At 46.7% G+C, this 16,274-nt stretch overlaps 1 protein-coding gene across 10 annotated transcripts in view; it reads right to left on the bottom strand.

Annotated features, from left to right (window-relative positions):
* Nucleotides 1–16,274, bottom strand: part of rimbp2b (RIMS binding protein 2b) — an 81,882-nt gene that overhangs the window by 24,327 nt on the left and 41,281 nt on the right. For all 10 annotated transcript variants that reach the window (XR_003977053.1, XM_030357806.1, XM_030357810.1 and 7 more), the window contains 10 exons: nt 15,168–15,272; nt 12,725–12,775; nt 12,246–12,266; nt 10,387–10,591; nt 9,002–9,150; nt 8,381–8,460; nt 7,241–7,350; nt 5,785–6,756; nt 1,242–1,393; nt 55–684 (listed from right to left, as the gene is read on the bottom strand). Coding sequence is in view for 9 of the 10 variants with exons in the window: in XM_030357806.1 (XP_030213666.1) it covers nt 55–684; nt 1,242–1,393; nt 5,785–6,756; nt 7,241–7,350; nt 8,381–8,460; nt 9,002–9,150; nt 10,387–10,591; nt 12,246–12,266; nt 12,725–12,775; nt 15,168–15,269 (2,472 nt within the window). In the remaining variant the exon portion in view is untranslated. The remainder of the gene's footprint in view (nt 1–54; nt 685–1,241; nt 1,394–5,784; nt 6,757–7,240; nt 7,351–8,380; nt 8,461–9,001; nt 9,151–10,386; nt 10,592–12,245; nt 12,267–12,724; nt 12,776–15,167; nt 15,273–16,274) is intronic.

Here is a 16,274-nt window from a genome sequence, read left to right on the forward strand (position 1 = left end):
GCTAGGCTACATGTTACACATTACACAGAGACCTCATGCTGAGTGGAGCCTCACCCGGTTGCCCTCGGCGAACACCCTCTGGGCCGCCTCACGGGCCATGGCCTTGGCGATGGTGTTGGGGATGGGCGCCCCCTGCGGCTGGGGCAGGATCCTCTGCGGGGAGGGCGAGCGGCGCGGCGCCAGGTAGGGGGGCTCCAGGTGGGGCCCGCCCCGCATGCAGGGGGGCAGCGGCGAGGGCGAGCGCTCCCAGGGTCGCGCCGCCCGGAGCCCGGCTTCGCGGTCTTTGGTGTCGGGGTCCCGGGCGCCGAGCAGGGGCTTGGTCTGGGGCCCCGCGTGGGGGGGGAAGTGGGGCGGGGGCGGGTGGTGGTGGTGGTGGGGGGGCGGAGTGTGTAGTTGGGGGTGCGGCAGTGTGTGCGGGGGGGCCCGGGACGGCAGGGCCTGGACCTGGGGCTGAGGGTGCGTGGGGGGGTAGGTGGAGGGGTAGGGCGGGTGGAGCGCTGCGGTGGTGCGGCGGGAGAGGCGGGGGGAGCCCAGGAGGGTGTGGGGGATGAGGGCGGCGGGGGAGTCCTGGGACTCGCCCTGGGCCGACAACGTCCTGACTATCACCTCCCGGGCCTCCAGCCCCTGGATCCGGTTCACCTCCACGCTCACGTAGTCCGCCGTGGGGAACATGACCTCTGCTATCTGAGTGGGCACATGCACACGTACGCACGCACGCACACACACACACACACACACACACACACACACACACACACACACACACACACACACACACACACACACACACACACAAAGCTGCTTACCAGTGCGTAGCATTCTAAAAGCCTCTACCTCGTTATTCATTGATCAAATTATCTCTTTAGCTTTTTCAATACTACTAAATATTATGTTGTGTTCTGTGTTATTAGAATTGGGTACAATTGCATTGTATAGATACGAGAACCAAGAAACAATTTACTATAAACCACCCAATTATAGTAACACTAATATCCTAACATGCACATCTCTCCATGCAGGACGCTGAGATCGAGTGATGCAGCATCACAGGACAGGGCATGGACCCGCCATGTGTGTCAAATCCTCTTACATAATCGCCTGGTGTAGCGCATTCTACATACTCGTGTAATACCACCGGCCGCCACCAGGTGGCGACAGCCGCCCGGATGAAATTAAGAGGCTTGGCTCTCACAGAAATGCATTTTGGGATAACGCGTAACAACTTGTTTTGACGTCGACACCTTTTGCCCCTTTGTGCAAACGGCGTAGCCGATGACGTTGGCCCCGTTGGAGGTCCCGGCGGCGGAAAGGTCCGGGGGCTTCCATCGGACCTGCATGATCCCCGCCGTCGGACCGCACTGGACCTGCACCTCCTGGGGGGGGAACGGGGGCCCTGAGACACACACACAGGCGCACACGCATGCACGTGCACACGCATGCGCACACGCACACACACTCGCACACACACACACACACACACACACACACACACACACACACACACACACACAAACACACACACACACACACACACACACACACACACACACAAAAACACAGACACAGAATACTTAGACCCAATTTGATGTGTGTGTGTCTGGATTGTTGGATAGAAACATATCTAAAGGGGTGTGAGTCTGCCCTGGGCCCTCCTCTCAGGGCTGATCATCAAGTGTGTTGTCCTGACCTGGCTGGGGGGGGTGGGCATTAGAATGGGACTGAGGGAGCTGTACGTTACAGGATCCCTTACACATACAGCATGAACGGAACACTGGCCACATGTGTAGCGCGTGCTTCCACTGCCTCCAATAGGCAGGGTTTACGTTTCATGCAACGCAAATGTTTAGTGTGCCGTATTTCAAAGGCATCAGAATCAATCAGTGACACTGCGGACAGTACGTCTAGAAGTGTGTGTCAGTGGGCGGTGTTGAAGCTTGAAAAAGCCCATTTGACATCCGAATGTGCTGGATCACGCTCCCAGCAAGCCTTCACTCACTGTGCCAAGCATCCTAGAAGACGGATTTCTGTCTCTGACCACGTTGACCTCCACACACACACACACACACACACACACACACACACACACACACACACACACACACACACACACACACACACACACACACACACACACACACACACACAAACAAACACACACACACAAACGCACAGAATCTGTCATTTCAAATTCAAGGCCTTTTACTAGGAGATTCACCCCAGTGTGTAGATGGTTTGTATCAACTGATTAAATAACAAAACCTTACCAAGTGATTTCTAATGAATGAGGATTTAAATGAGATGGCTGCGATAAGCAAGAAGCAGTCAATTCAGTACAATGGAAGTCTCAGCTGTTATTTTGTTCCATGACATAAATAACATTTATGTTATTAATTTGTATGTTATGAATGTTTCACAACGTGGAGTTATTGTATGTGTTAGCTCTGTTAACAGATAAATGTTGTTGTAGTTTACAACATCGATGGGGTCTATATATGTCAGTATGAACTCCTACCCAAGCATGGCCATTGCTATCAACCCGTCCAACCCGACATGCATCCCAACCGGCGATGCCCTGCATAGATAAACCACATCTCTGCTTCCTGAGTGGCTCTCACAAGACCCTGCTGAGTTCCGCAAAAAAACCCACACAAATTCATTCTGTTCCCGATCTGCCGCTGTTTCTCGCACACCGAAGACGGAAGCCCATCTGGGCCAAAGCGCCGGCCCCCTGTGGCCCCCTGTGGCCCCCCACGGCCCTGCAGTGGGCTGGACAGAGCCACTCAGCACAACACACAGCTGCTCCAGGGAGAACGCCCCCACTAACACAACCTAATCACTCTCCCACTGCCGCTGCGGAGGGGCACACTTCTGGAGGAGCAGGGGGTTGTTAGCCTGATTCCCCTGCTGCACGGGGGCTGAAATGATACGGAATGAAGACGGAATGACACGTTGGGAGGGTGTGAAGCTCCACGCGTTTTCTCCAGCCCATCTGCTTTCGTTCTTAATCTGGACAAGCAGGACTCTCCAAGGTTGGGGAATTGAATTATATTTGCTTCGGCTAATAATACAGATAATTCAAAACTAAGAACAGATTAGGCCACTTTGTTTGAAGAACACAGTGTTTGTGTGTGTGCACATGTTGGTGTGCCTGCTTTTGCGTGCGTTCTTGTGTGCTTGTTTGTTTCCGTGTGTGTGCCTGTGTGTGTGCACGCATGTGTGTGCACGCGTGTGTGTGCATGCCTGCGCGCCTGCATGTGTGCATGGGTACGTGCATGTGTGCGTGCGTGTAAAACAGCTAGTCGATGCTGCTGATTGGCAGGAGGGCTCCAAGGCTCAGTAATTATCTGGGCTGACTAACAGACTGCTGTCATCAACACCCTGACGCTGTCAGCAGCAGCAAACACTCTTCCACTTTATACACCTCGGTAATCTTTGCTCACTAAACAACTGCAGCAGCAGCATTGGAGGCAGCGGCAGCAGTAGCGAGCCACGGTGTGTTCTCTGTCGAGGCGGAAGCTGGGGCAGGATGACTTCAAAGAACCCCAGCCAGACAGAGGACAGGAATAGCGTGTGATGAGGTGTGAGCCACAAAGGAGTGAGTCACGTAATTGTCCTCTTCAAACTGTAGGAGATGACGGTCGGCAGTCACTCACAACTTTTTTTACAAGAAGGGTACAATAATGGACGTTTAATTGATATAAGTGATGGCAATAATTAACAATTATTCGCCAAAGGCAAAGTGAATAGTGAGGAATAGGTTTATTCACAGAGCCTGGGGTGAATAATTGTTTTAGTATATACTACACGAGAAGACTCCAAAAATATACAAGATAACACTTTTTCCCGGGATTGATTTGTTTTAATAGCGGTGTATTTGTTTTTATTTTTTACATTTTGTGATGAAAGCAATATCCAGAGTTTGAGAGTTTTTCAATCATGGGATATTGCCCAATATCCTGAGATAGCGAACAAATCAATTTGCGCCATCTTAGGAGGTTCACGTGTAGCATATACTGATAAGCATTGGCTAACCGATGATTAACAGTTTACTAATGTGTGGTTATACTTAACTTATGGTGTCCATGTTTACTAAGATTATGGTGTTCATGTTTACTAAGGTAATGGTGTTCATGTTTACTAAGGTAATGTTGTTCATGTTAGCTAAGATAATGGGGTTCATGTTTACTAATGTAATGGTGTTCATATTTACTATGTAATGGTGTTAATTTTTAACTATGGTGTTAATGTTTACTAAGGTAATGGTGTTCAATTTTACCGATGGTGTTCATCTTTACTTATGGTGTTCATGAAAACTAAGTTAATGGTGTTCATGTTAACTAAGATAATGGTGTTCATGTTAACGAAGGTAATGGTGTTCATGTTCACTAAGATAATGGTGTTCATGTTAACTAAGGTAATAGTGGTTACCTTAATCACCAACCCGTACCAAAACTGAGTACTGCTTACCCTGACCTCTATGCTAATGCTATTTAATACCGTTATTACTGCATTACCTTATGTTAATTAATGGCCAATTAGTGTTGCCAAAAGAAGAAAAGGCAGAGCGGCCCCTGTATCTAGCTCCTGTTGACTGCAGGACTGACAAGGCTTTACCCAGCGGCTGTGAGGTAGGTCCTCTCCGGCTCCCATCCCTCCCCCTCCATCAGCATCAACAGTGTTGTTGTTGCTGAAGGATCTCCACGGTGATGATGAGGTGACTGGATGTAGTCAATAATCCCCACCCCCCACCCCTGAGAACCTGCCTCAACCCCCACCCGCCACTCGTCATTTGGAGAGCCAGAGACATTTTAATTTCCATTTGAGCTCGGCACGCGAGTGTATGGCCCAGTGCCTGTACCCCCCACCGCCCCCCCCCCCCCTCCCCCACCCTAAAAGGCGAGGTATTGGGTATTAGTGAAACGATTGGGGGGGGGGGGGGGAAGAGAGAGAGAGAGAGAGAGAGAGAGAGAGAGAGAGAGAGAGAGAGAGAGAGAGAGAGAGAGAGAGAGAGAGAGGGGCAGAAACAGAGATAAGAGAGAAAGAGAGAGAGCAAGAGGGAGAGGGAGAGAGAGAGAGAGGATTCCAGACATCCACACATGCTATTACATAATGTACATAATGCATAGCATATGAGGGCTACCTTCTCTAAAACACCCGATTGCCTCCTGTCACACATCCCTGATCATATGCTGCCTTGTTCTTTCACACTGTCTGAAACTATTTCTCTGCACACAAATCCTTGAGGCCAATCACAGAGTGCAGAGTGAACGAAACAGAAAGCAGAGCTCAGATGTTTGTCAGGTTGGCAGTAAAGGTAATAGACTCAAAGCTTTCTGCTGAGAGCCTGATGAGAGGCGTGTGTTCAATTATCAGATGCTTGTTTTCTTTTTCCATTAGATTCTAGCTTTTCCATCTTGGTAACACCCTTAATCACTAATTAAAGCACCACAACACTGGTTAAGGTAACACTCTCACTAAGAAAAACCATGCCTACATTCCTGTGTAATCAGTGGTCATGTCAACAGTCAACACATTACATACTCAATGGAATAAAGTCATCCTCAGACACCAAGGTTGCCAGAAATTATGTAAGGCTATCTAAAGGGTAACCAAGCTCTTAAACCAGACGGCGCCTCAAAACATAATGTCATTAACTCAAAGCTGGACCAGGTGACGCCACCTGACACCGTGAAACATCTCTCATTCAGCCGAAAAACCCGCATTTCCCGCATTCGATATGGAAGCTAGTGTAAGGTTACTCCTTAAGAAGCTCAGGAGGCTGACCTGCATGCTGAGTGCAGAACTCCACGGAGATCTCCCTCTTCTCCCTGTGCTCCAGGGGAAGCTGCCAAGGCACCTGATGCTCCCTGGCCACCACCTTCACCTTGTACACCGTCATGGGCTTCAAGTTGAAGAACTGGTAGCGGTGTCCTCCGGCCTTCACCATGTCATACTCGCTGCCGTTCAGGAAGATGTTGTGGCTGTAGTTACTGTTGCTGGGCATCCAGGAGAGCTCGGCGGAGACCTGCGTGATGTTGTCGACGCGCAGGTAGTAGGGCGCCACAACCACCTCCTTGCCCACCAGCAGGCTGCAGCGCAGGCGGTCCGACAGGCCGCGCTCAGTGATGCACTGCACCGACACGCGGTAGGTGCTGGTGGCCAGGTTGAGCCTCTCGATCAGGGACTTGGTCCTACCCCCGTAGGGGACGCTCATACGCACCTCGTCGTCCACCAGCACATTGTAGCCACTGATGGAGCCCCAGCCGGGCGGCACCACCGGCGGCTCCCAGCCCACGATCACACTCTTGGCCAGCTGTTTGATGAGGTTGATGCGGCGGGGGTAAGGCACAACGTCTTCGCCAACCTCATCAGTGCTGACGTCCAGGGTCCCCGTCCCATTGCTGCATGTGCCCAGGAGGTCCATGGCCAGTCGGCTGTTGCTCATGCCGTCCATCTTACAGTCCGACAACAGACTTCCCAGACCCATGCTCAGGCCTGAGCTGAGGCCGGAGCTGAGGCCTGAACTGAGGCCTGAACTGAGGCCTGAACTATGGCCCGTGCCCCCGGTCGTAGCCTTCCCCAGGCCCAGGCCTAGGCCGAGTCCTGCTCCGAGTCTCTTGGAGGCCAGGCTACTGTGGTTGAGGTATGCGTACTCCTTGGCACCGTCTCTGTTTTGGACGGCAGGTTTCTCCTCGTCTTGGACAAAGTCCACGAAATTGGAAGGGACCAGACCCTGCTGGCCGTCCAGCAGCTCTCCTGCGGAAGAGAGAGGAAATTGTTAGTTCTATGAACATCCTTTCCGTACCAACAGCGATATATTTTTGCACTTCTTATGACAAATGTACTTATTGTAAGTCGCTTTGGATAAATGCGTCTGCTAAATGCCCTAAATGTAAATGTAAATGTAGGATCGGGATGTGTGGCATCGAATGCAACATGTAACAGTCCCCAAACACCAAACACGGAACCTTGCCCGCCTGGGACTGGACTGCTCTCCCCAAACCCTGGACTCCACATCACTCTCCTCCTTCAAGGCTTCCCAGAAAACCCCTCTCTTCAAACTTGCTTGTAATAGTAATCCTTTAGTCTAAATAATATCCATGTTGCAATTTTAGAATGTTTTTATTATTGATTAGTTAGTTATTAGTGATTTTATTCTTAATCGAGTAAAACAAATACAAATACAATACAATACAATATTAGCTTTATTCAATTGAAAACTTGCGTGAAAGTAGCCTACCTTCATAAAAGCCATCTTCATCCATTGTCCCGTAAACATAGAGGTACTTCCCTGACACCAGGGGGAGCTCTGCTTCTGGGTGCTCGTTTGGTCCGTCGTAAGGATTATAGCTACAGTGGAGTAGATAGCACAATGTCAAGGCCGGACGTCACAGAGCAATGTCCTCTGCCATTTTGGGAGCATAGGATCTTTGGATTGTAAGTTATGTGTAGCAAGGAATGTTTTTTTGGTCATTATTTAATAATTAATTATTACTTCGGGGCGAGATTGTTGTGTTTGAAACTGCAGAGGCAGTTGTCCTGCAATCAAAATGTGGATAAGCCTATGATATTGTATATTTATGTTGATGTAGGATTTACAGTAATACAACTCTCTGGAGGCCACTCAATATGAGCAGCAGAAATATCAATAAGAATTGTGTTTTCTGTAAGATTGGGACTGCTACACGCTGCAAGTGTGGATGGGGCTGAACCTTCATTAGTATGAAGGCTGAGATGGCAATTATTTTAGAGCTGACAGGTAACTCACTGACCGCTCGACCATCACATGCTGAGAGCAGACACATCCAATGCACGCCAGACACTCTTTCTACACTCAGGAACCTTTGCAAGTCATTGGAGTCTAATTTAAAGGGCCGTACTGTCCCTTTAAGACGGTCTGGATTGAATTGGAATTAACCTGAAATCCCAGACGGAAAGGACAAGCCATCCGTCTAATGAGCCTGGCCTTGTGACAGTGATACAGATCTGGATCTGTACACTGCTGACAGAAAATTAATAGATGGAAGTTTAATTCCTCATTGAAGAATGAATCATACTAAACATTAGCGGTTTACAGATTTAGTAAGTGTTAGAGTATTCGTTATATTTCTAAGATTATGCAATAAATACTTTTGTTTCCGGGTAAACCAAGACATTTTGACTCAATCTATGGGCTCTGGTAACATATATATATATATATATATATATATATATATATATATATATATATATATATATATATGTAATAATATATTTATGACATTTTATTTACCAAGATAAATCAATGGGAAAAAACAGTTTTCGATCGATTGAAGGAAGAGATAATCACCGTATTGATGGACAATGAAAGTAATGCAAAGCCCTCTTTTAGTGTTCGTACCTGTAGCGAGCTGTGCACAGACGGACCTTGCCGGTGAACCTTTGCCTCACCCTTGTTGCTGAGCTCAGTTCTTTCTCCATCTGATGGAGAAACGACAGCTTTCAGCGTCTGAATCCCCCCCCCCCCCCCCCCCCCCCCCCCCCCACGTAGAGACAAAAAATATTACATGTATTAAATGCGTCTCGCAGGAGAGCACAGCTTCTGTTCTCTGTCCAAAAAACTGAACAGAGAAAAATATATTGTATTTTACAGTAAATGCAGGAGAATTTCACACTTTAACCACAAGCATTTCATGTCTCCTTTTTGTGAGATTTTCAAAGCAAAGGCAACATTCTCCGGAATTGAAAAATGTGAAAGGAACAGTAAAGAGAAGGGGATAAAAAGAGTTTGATAACGTAGGAATGTGTACCAAATCCCCAGGGCCATTCAGGCTGCTTTGTTCCTCCTCAGGCTGTTCACAAATTCATCAATTTAACTTAACAATCAGATCATTATAAGGCTGTTGTCTATGAAGTGTGGCGGATCTAACAGTGAGACCACCAGTAATCAAAGGCCTTTTGAAGGGAGCTCGCTGACAATAGGAGCTGTGACGTGGGAAGCTGGTCCAGGGGAGACACAGACCTCAGAGAGAAGGGTCTGCCGGGGCCCGCTGTCCCGGCCGCGGGTGAGGAAGGTGGGCTTGAGCGACAGCAGGTCAGGCTTGTCCCCACTCATCTGGAGCGGCCTGATGAACTCTGAGATCAGAGACCTGCTCATCGGAGCCTCGTTGCCTGGGTAACGAGAAGAGAGGAAGATGAAGGACGATGTTGACGTGAATGTCGAAATGTTTGCTAGCACCTAGATTGTACGAATATACACAGAGAACCGTACGTAGACACAGTGGGGACGCATGGAGATGGATGGGGATGAGTGTGTTGGTTCTGCTGCTGACCATTCAGAGAGTTGGTTCTGCTGCTGACCATTCAGAGAGTTGGTTCTGCTGCTGACCATTCAGGGAGTTGGTTCTGCTGCTGACCATTCAGAGAGGTCAGCGGGTTCAACGGGAGTGGAGGGATTGAGAGTGAAGAGCGCCAAAAGCATCTCCCTCACAGCATCACAACTCCCCATTGAAGTTAAACTGGGCAAAGCTCCAACGTAAAAAGCCTCATTAGGGCGTGCATTTGTGTATTCAGTAAGTGGAGTCAAAAAAACATCTACAGAACCAGCGTTTAGTGGCTAATGGCAAATTTCTCAATATGATTGATCGTATCATTAACAGCTGTGTGTTTACGTTGGTATGCGTCAGAAAATCGCTTTTCTGGAGTTTCCACACTCGTGTTCTGTGCTGGTGAACTGTTGAAACCTGACTGGCGCCAGGCTCAGCTCTTACGTTCAATGGTTGGTTGTGTACCGTTAAGGGGACTATCGTGGTGAGAGTGGTCGCCCTGGGCACGCACAGAACAGCCATTACTGGGAATGCTGTGCAAACAACTCAATTTAGTACAAAGGTAAATTGAATGGTGTTGCAAAAAGAAATAACCGCCATTTATTAACTGTGACCAATTCAAGGGGAAGAACGATTTCCATCGAGAGAACAAAGCATTTAGAATGCAACTATTTGACTGAGCAGAAAGCACAGTTGTCACTGGTTTTCACGCCACTAGGCTGGCAATTGTTTATATTTGAGGTTGGATCTTTTTCACATACATATTTTTACAAATATGAATATTTTGTCTTTTCAGGTTTTTCTTTACTTTTTCTGTGGCGTCCCGTCCATGTATGAGCATGTGACGAGATAAGTCTCGAACCTTGGATGACAAAAAACATTATTTGAAAGCTATTTATCCCTACTGCCATTACGGCCTTGAACCAGTAGGTTAACCAGTAGATAAGCAGTAGGTTAAGGTTGGAAATGGCTCTACTTATGCTGAATGCTATCATCAATGTCCCTGTTGTCCTATGTAGCAAAAGGCATCCATTCATCCATCCATCCATCCATCAATCCATCCTTCATGTATCCTCCTCACCCTTCCCCAGCGGGCAGGCCAACCCATTGAGCAGCTGGGACAAGGATTTGCTGGGTGATCCTGGGGACTCGCACAGGGTGAGCGGCTCCGTGCTGAGGATGTCGAAGGTCCCCGCCTGCAGCCGGAACTTCTCCAGCTCCTTGGAAAGCAGGTTGAACTGCTCACTCTGATTCCGACATTTCTCCTCCAGCTCGCGCACTTTCGCCTGATGACGGGCAGGGGAGGTGGGGGAGGGAGGGAGGGAGGGGGGCGGAAGATAGGGAGGGAGGAGAGAGGGAGGGAGGGAGGGAGGGAGGGATGAGGGAAGGAGGGAGGAAAGAGAGGGAGAGAGAGCGAGAGGGGGGGAGAAAGAGAGGTGGGAAGGGGAGAGGGAGGGAGGAGAGAGGAAAGGAGGAGAGAGGGAGGGAGAAGAAGAAGAGACAGACCAAGGATATGAGAGCAGTCATGAAAAAATTATTTATAAATAAAATGCAAATAGGACTCACAAACGACTATGTTCATGTATTTGTACTTGGCGTTATGCATACACAATTAAAGTGTGTAATGAGATTTGAGACTAGCGGCAACATGCAGATTACTTTTGACGCAATGTGCCGTGTTTGTTTCATCAAAGGCCTACGACTTTGAGCTATGAAGTCGCAACTTCTCAGCTGTATTTATGATTTATTTTATTGAGGCAAAAATATATGGATTATTAAAGAAAACTATTTCGATTTTTAGCCTTTCTTTAAATAACACTTTTTAGCATTGTTTATTAAAGATGAACACTTCTTCAACTCTTCAAAATGTGCAAAATATGCAAGTATCAATTAAAACTGTTGAATGGTAAAGCGCCGGAAATCCTGCTTAGCCACCGACGTTACAAGGGAAATGAGGACTTTGGGTAAACAGCTTAGTTTAACACCTTGGTTAGTTTCCAAACAGTATATATCTGTATATTTAAAACACATTCAACCACAGACAACCAGGCAGACAGCCTTGATATCATGGCTCCCATGATAGCACAGCACTGCGTGTTAAAGGAGGAGATTTCATGCGGAGAAGCCACAGTTGGCTGAACGTGGGCATGCTTTGATTGTCTCATTCCTCCAGGAAACTTGTAAAAACCCAAAGCAAACGTTGATAAGCGTGTTGGCATCATACAGGCTGTGTGACAGAAGACAACATGCCAGAGAACACACATGCAGCAACACACAAAACCAAAACACATTTTTGTCACAAGTTGGAACAGGCCTGAAATCAATGATGATTCAGGATCAAGAGTTTCCCTAACTACTTATTGATTGACTTAATTTGCTGCTTTCGTTGAAGTCATTTGATGTTCATTCATTGAAAGTTAATACATTGTTGTTTAATTAACAGTTTAATTTGTATTATGTGTTGTGCCAAAAGGTCCTTAGTTTGCTTGGCTAAATCCATGCATACATTTCCAGCACCCTACTCCTTATATAATTACTTAATCCCTTCTAAAAGCCAGGATAGTGTTTTAAACTTTTGAACATTACGATTTAAAAGAAGATAGAATTCCATACAGATTCCGAATGCGTGGTTGTTTTGATCAAAAGTAGAGAGGGAACATGATTTGTTGTTGCTGGTAAGCAGAGCACGGTAAGTCCAAATGACAACAATGAAAACCAAAGTAATAAAAACAAAAGATATGTTTAGTTTCTCAGACTCTGAGGGGACATCCACCTTTGATGTAGAGAAACACAGCCAATAAACGTTAACATCAAAACAAGATAGGAATTAGAAGAAACTGTCACTGTTTCATATTTCAGCATCAAACTTGATGACAAAGGTAACAAGAGACAGAGTCCTGAGTGTGTAAAAGTAAATTAATGAAAACAATTATAAAATACCTGCATGCTGTCCAAGTGGTTCTGTATATGCATAAACACAAATCCATACAGTAAAAAGAGATTTAGGAAAGATAAATATTTAGCACAAGCATCAGACACACACATCTTGAAATCTAAATTAATTTCAAAGAGGACATCTTGGTCTGCAGCATTGCTCATGCAGAATATTCACCTTAGCTCGCATTAACTTAAACGTGTACGCTAACATGCAAGTGAATAAAAACAATGTTGGTCAATTATATTTTATTTTTTAAATCAGTTAGTTCATCACAACTCTACCTTATTTAAAATCCTAATTGTGTTTTTTGTTTTTTACATTTAACTCCACAAGTATAGATGCTATTTGACCCTGACTGTTAAGGGCCTTTTGCCAATGGGGTCAAGATGGCCCTCAAACTGGCCCCGGGCTCTCTAACACAGGCATTCCTTAGCCCTAAATGGCCCCGCTCCCTCAACACCAGCACAGGCCTGAAACTCACCTCTAACAGATGGACCGCGCCTTCATGTTCCTTTTTAGCCTCAACCTGAGCCTGAGAGACACGGAGAGAGAGCAGAACACAGCCTGATAACCTTTTGGTTAGGAAACTTCCAACTCATTCAGCCTTCCTCACCTTCTCACTGACGTATTCTACGATGAAACTAGTGTAACATGTTCATCCCTGCTGTGATGTTCATCGCTGATGTTTAAAAAAATTACTGTAGGAAGTAAGACACTGGTAAGTGCCTTTTGAACAAAAAGAGTTAGATCAATGTCAAAACATATTGGCAGGTTACATTGATAGTTCATCAGTTGGGTATTTTGCCCTGACAAGGGAGCGCTTGGGAGCTTTCCTGAATAGACGATAAAAACGAAAAAAACACTGACTCCAGATTTGAAAGAATATAACTAACTATACTTGTTCTATTAAAGGGCTCCTTCACCGATTCAGAGCCGGCGTTCTATCATTATAAAATCGTTATTGCAATATATAAAAAAAGTTTTTTTTCCCTCAGTCTAACCCAGTCTTCCCTTGGCCCAGCTTTCCTGATTTAATTTTCTCCCGATACGTACAAATGACGCGTTTGACGTCATCTCAGTAAAACTTTGCTTGCCTGCTAGAAGCATGTCAATGGCTAGAAGGGCCGAGGACTATCATCCACTGGTTCCGCAAATTGTGAGCCCACCAATAAGGGATGAGGGCGGCGGGAGCTCGCGTACCAGATGTAAACACAATGTCCGCCATGTTTCTTCACCGCTTAGCTAGAGAACAAATTTGCAATGTGAAACAGCCAAAGTTGATTTTGAAAATCTAATGTTGGATTCAGACATACAGCCAGGAAGAATTGACACAAATAGAGGGGGAGGCTACTGCGGCTACAGCTGAACAACCCTTGCCTGTTGCCGAGGCGAATTTCAGCGATGCCAGTTTCTTCTAGAAAAAATGTCTGAATCTGGCGAGGACGGGGCTGTGTGTAACCTCTCACGAAGGCTTTACGCCTTATCTGAACAGTTTGGTATTGGATACATATTTCCGAACGCAGAAAGTGAACAGGAAACGCCAGCCAAAGCCCGCCGGGAGAAACAGACGACTGAGCATAGAGTAAGTGTTGTTTTTTTTTACTAACACATTGGCTACAATAGTTTTGAGTCCCGGGGAACGTGACAATGTAGTTATCCGAAGGTAGCCGATCTTATTGTCAGAGCATAGGCTACGTTACGTTTGCTTGAAGTCTGTGTAATGCTGTATAGGCTACTCAAGGCATAATTTATCTTGCTTTGCTAATGTTGTTCTCTTTCTTTCTTAGACAATATCGGCTTCCTGTGTTGTCCAGGCCATCAGAGCTAATTACCCAGCACAAGATGGGCAGTACCGTGGCTACCAGGAGACAATAGATGCTCAAGATTTTGACTCTAGCAAACGCACCCTACACGTTTTATTCTTGTAAATAGTTCATATTTTTTCATGAATAAAACTTTGAATTCACGTTGGTTGTTGCGATTTGTTTACTAACCCAAGTGCTGTTATACTAAAGTAGGCCTACTGTATAAGACAAACACTTATTTCAACTGGGGAGAATAGGTTGAGCACAAATACTTGATATAGTGAGCTACTGTAATTAGTCTAAACTAAACTAGAGTCCAAACTAGTCAATGTATCACAGGGATATGTTTACACAAAGTTTGCTCGCGCTACCACTTGCGCTAGTATAATGGGTCCTTCCCCCTTCAAACGGAAAAAGGTGGGCAGTGCAGCGAGCGCAATGCACTGTGGGAGTTGGAGGATTTATTACTTTTGAGATACTTTCTGCTTTTTCTCAGGCTAGGATGAACCGATTTCAATTTTTTCGCACATTTATAATACATAGAATTATTTACTTCATATAACCTTCATATCTCCACCGGTGAAGTATCCCTTTAAGAACCACACATAACATAAACTGTCTGTCTTTTTACAGCAGCAAAGCAGAGCTCTGCCTAAGAGCTCTCTGTTCCTAAGGACTCTAAACCACCCAGGCCACAACGATGAGGACCAACTCTTATCTCCTTCACCCCCTCGCACCCTCCCCTCATCCATGGCTCGGACGCTTCTCCAACCCAGTGTGTGGCGACACGGTAGACAAACATCGTAGGCTGGACTACCTTCTTTTTAACCAAGCCTCAGAAAAAGAGTCACTTGAGAATAAGATTGCTGGTCGCTCTAACCAACAGATAAAGGAGTGCTTGTGTGAAGGGCGTGCTCAACTTGGTTTGGGTGCGTGTGTGCTTTTGTTTCCATGCATTTACGCATGCGTGTGTGTGTGTGTGTGTGTGTGTGTTGTTGTGTTTGTGTGTGTCTGTCGTCAGTGTGTGACGGTCGTCAGTGTGTCTGTTGGTGTGCGGCCATGTTTAGGTCAGTTCAGCGACACTGCATCAGAGGCAGAACACTAGTGCGAGCCCCTTACCTTTTGCAGAAGGTCAATCTCCTGCTGCTTTGCATTGAGGACAGCCAGGGCCTGCTCATGCTCCAACTCTAGCTGCTGCCTCCGCTCCGCAGCCTCGCGCATATGCTGCTCAGAGAGAGGGTGGGGGGGAGAGGGTGGGGTGTAGGATGGGGGGGAGAGAGAGGAGTGGAGGGTGGGGGGGAAAGCAAGGGTTGGAGGATGGGGGGAGAGAGAGGAGTGGAGGGGGGAAAAGACTTCTGTTAGTAGAACTCAATGAACATGTGATACAGAGACATATGAAAACCATCTCCGGTGTTCCGTTTCAGGCCGGCGGTCGAGGGACGGAGCATGGGCAGACAAACGGTTTTGCAGACGGACACGAGGTGCAGAAGCCCTTGAATACGATTACAGATGTGAACCTGCTGCTGCAGAAAGAGTCCTGTGATCATTCAGAGGAAAGGGAGAGAGATGCTGCACCAGACCGAGCTTCGAGATGAGAAGGAGAGATGTTCGGTGTGAAATAAAAACAGCGATTGGCGATTCGGTTTGAAGTATGCCGCCTCGCAGAGGTGGATTGAGCGTGGCGTTTACAGGCTTGTCGATGCTGAGACAGTGTGCTTGTGCTGCCCTGGTCAATGCAGAGGGGTTTAATTATGTGGAGAGGGTTTGCCAATCACTAGCGTGGTGGTGTTGACTGAATCACAACAACAGCAGCAGAAAGATCCAGCCATACAATACAGTTGACTGAATGACGGTAACAATAGCAGTCCCTAAACTGCTTCTGTAATTTAGTGGATAAACTATGAAAATACACCTAGGTACACCTAGACACACCTTTTCTAACTAGTAAATAACCAGAATGAAATTACTTTGAAAAGGCTACATTACAGTTGAAAAGGCATGTGGTGTAGTGATGTCATCGTCAACAAAGCAATGAACTGTGAACCCCAACAACAACACAATCCCTGATTAATACTATAAACAACACAGTACACTCTCAGTATCTGCGATTCCCTGCTAGACCCCAAACCACAACACCCTGCCTAGTGTGTGACCCGTCCGCATTACGCACCGGCCTGGCCTCCTGTGTTACGGCAGTTGCCGTACCCAGCAGATGCTGTGCTCTAT

This window comes from Gadus morhua, chromosome 6 (genome assembly GCF_902167405.1).
Source record: "Gadus morhua chromosome 6, gadMor3.0, whole genome shotgun sequence".
Lineage (NCBI taxonomy): Eukaryota > Metazoa > Chordata > Actinopteri > Gadiformes > Gadidae > Gadus > Gadus morhua.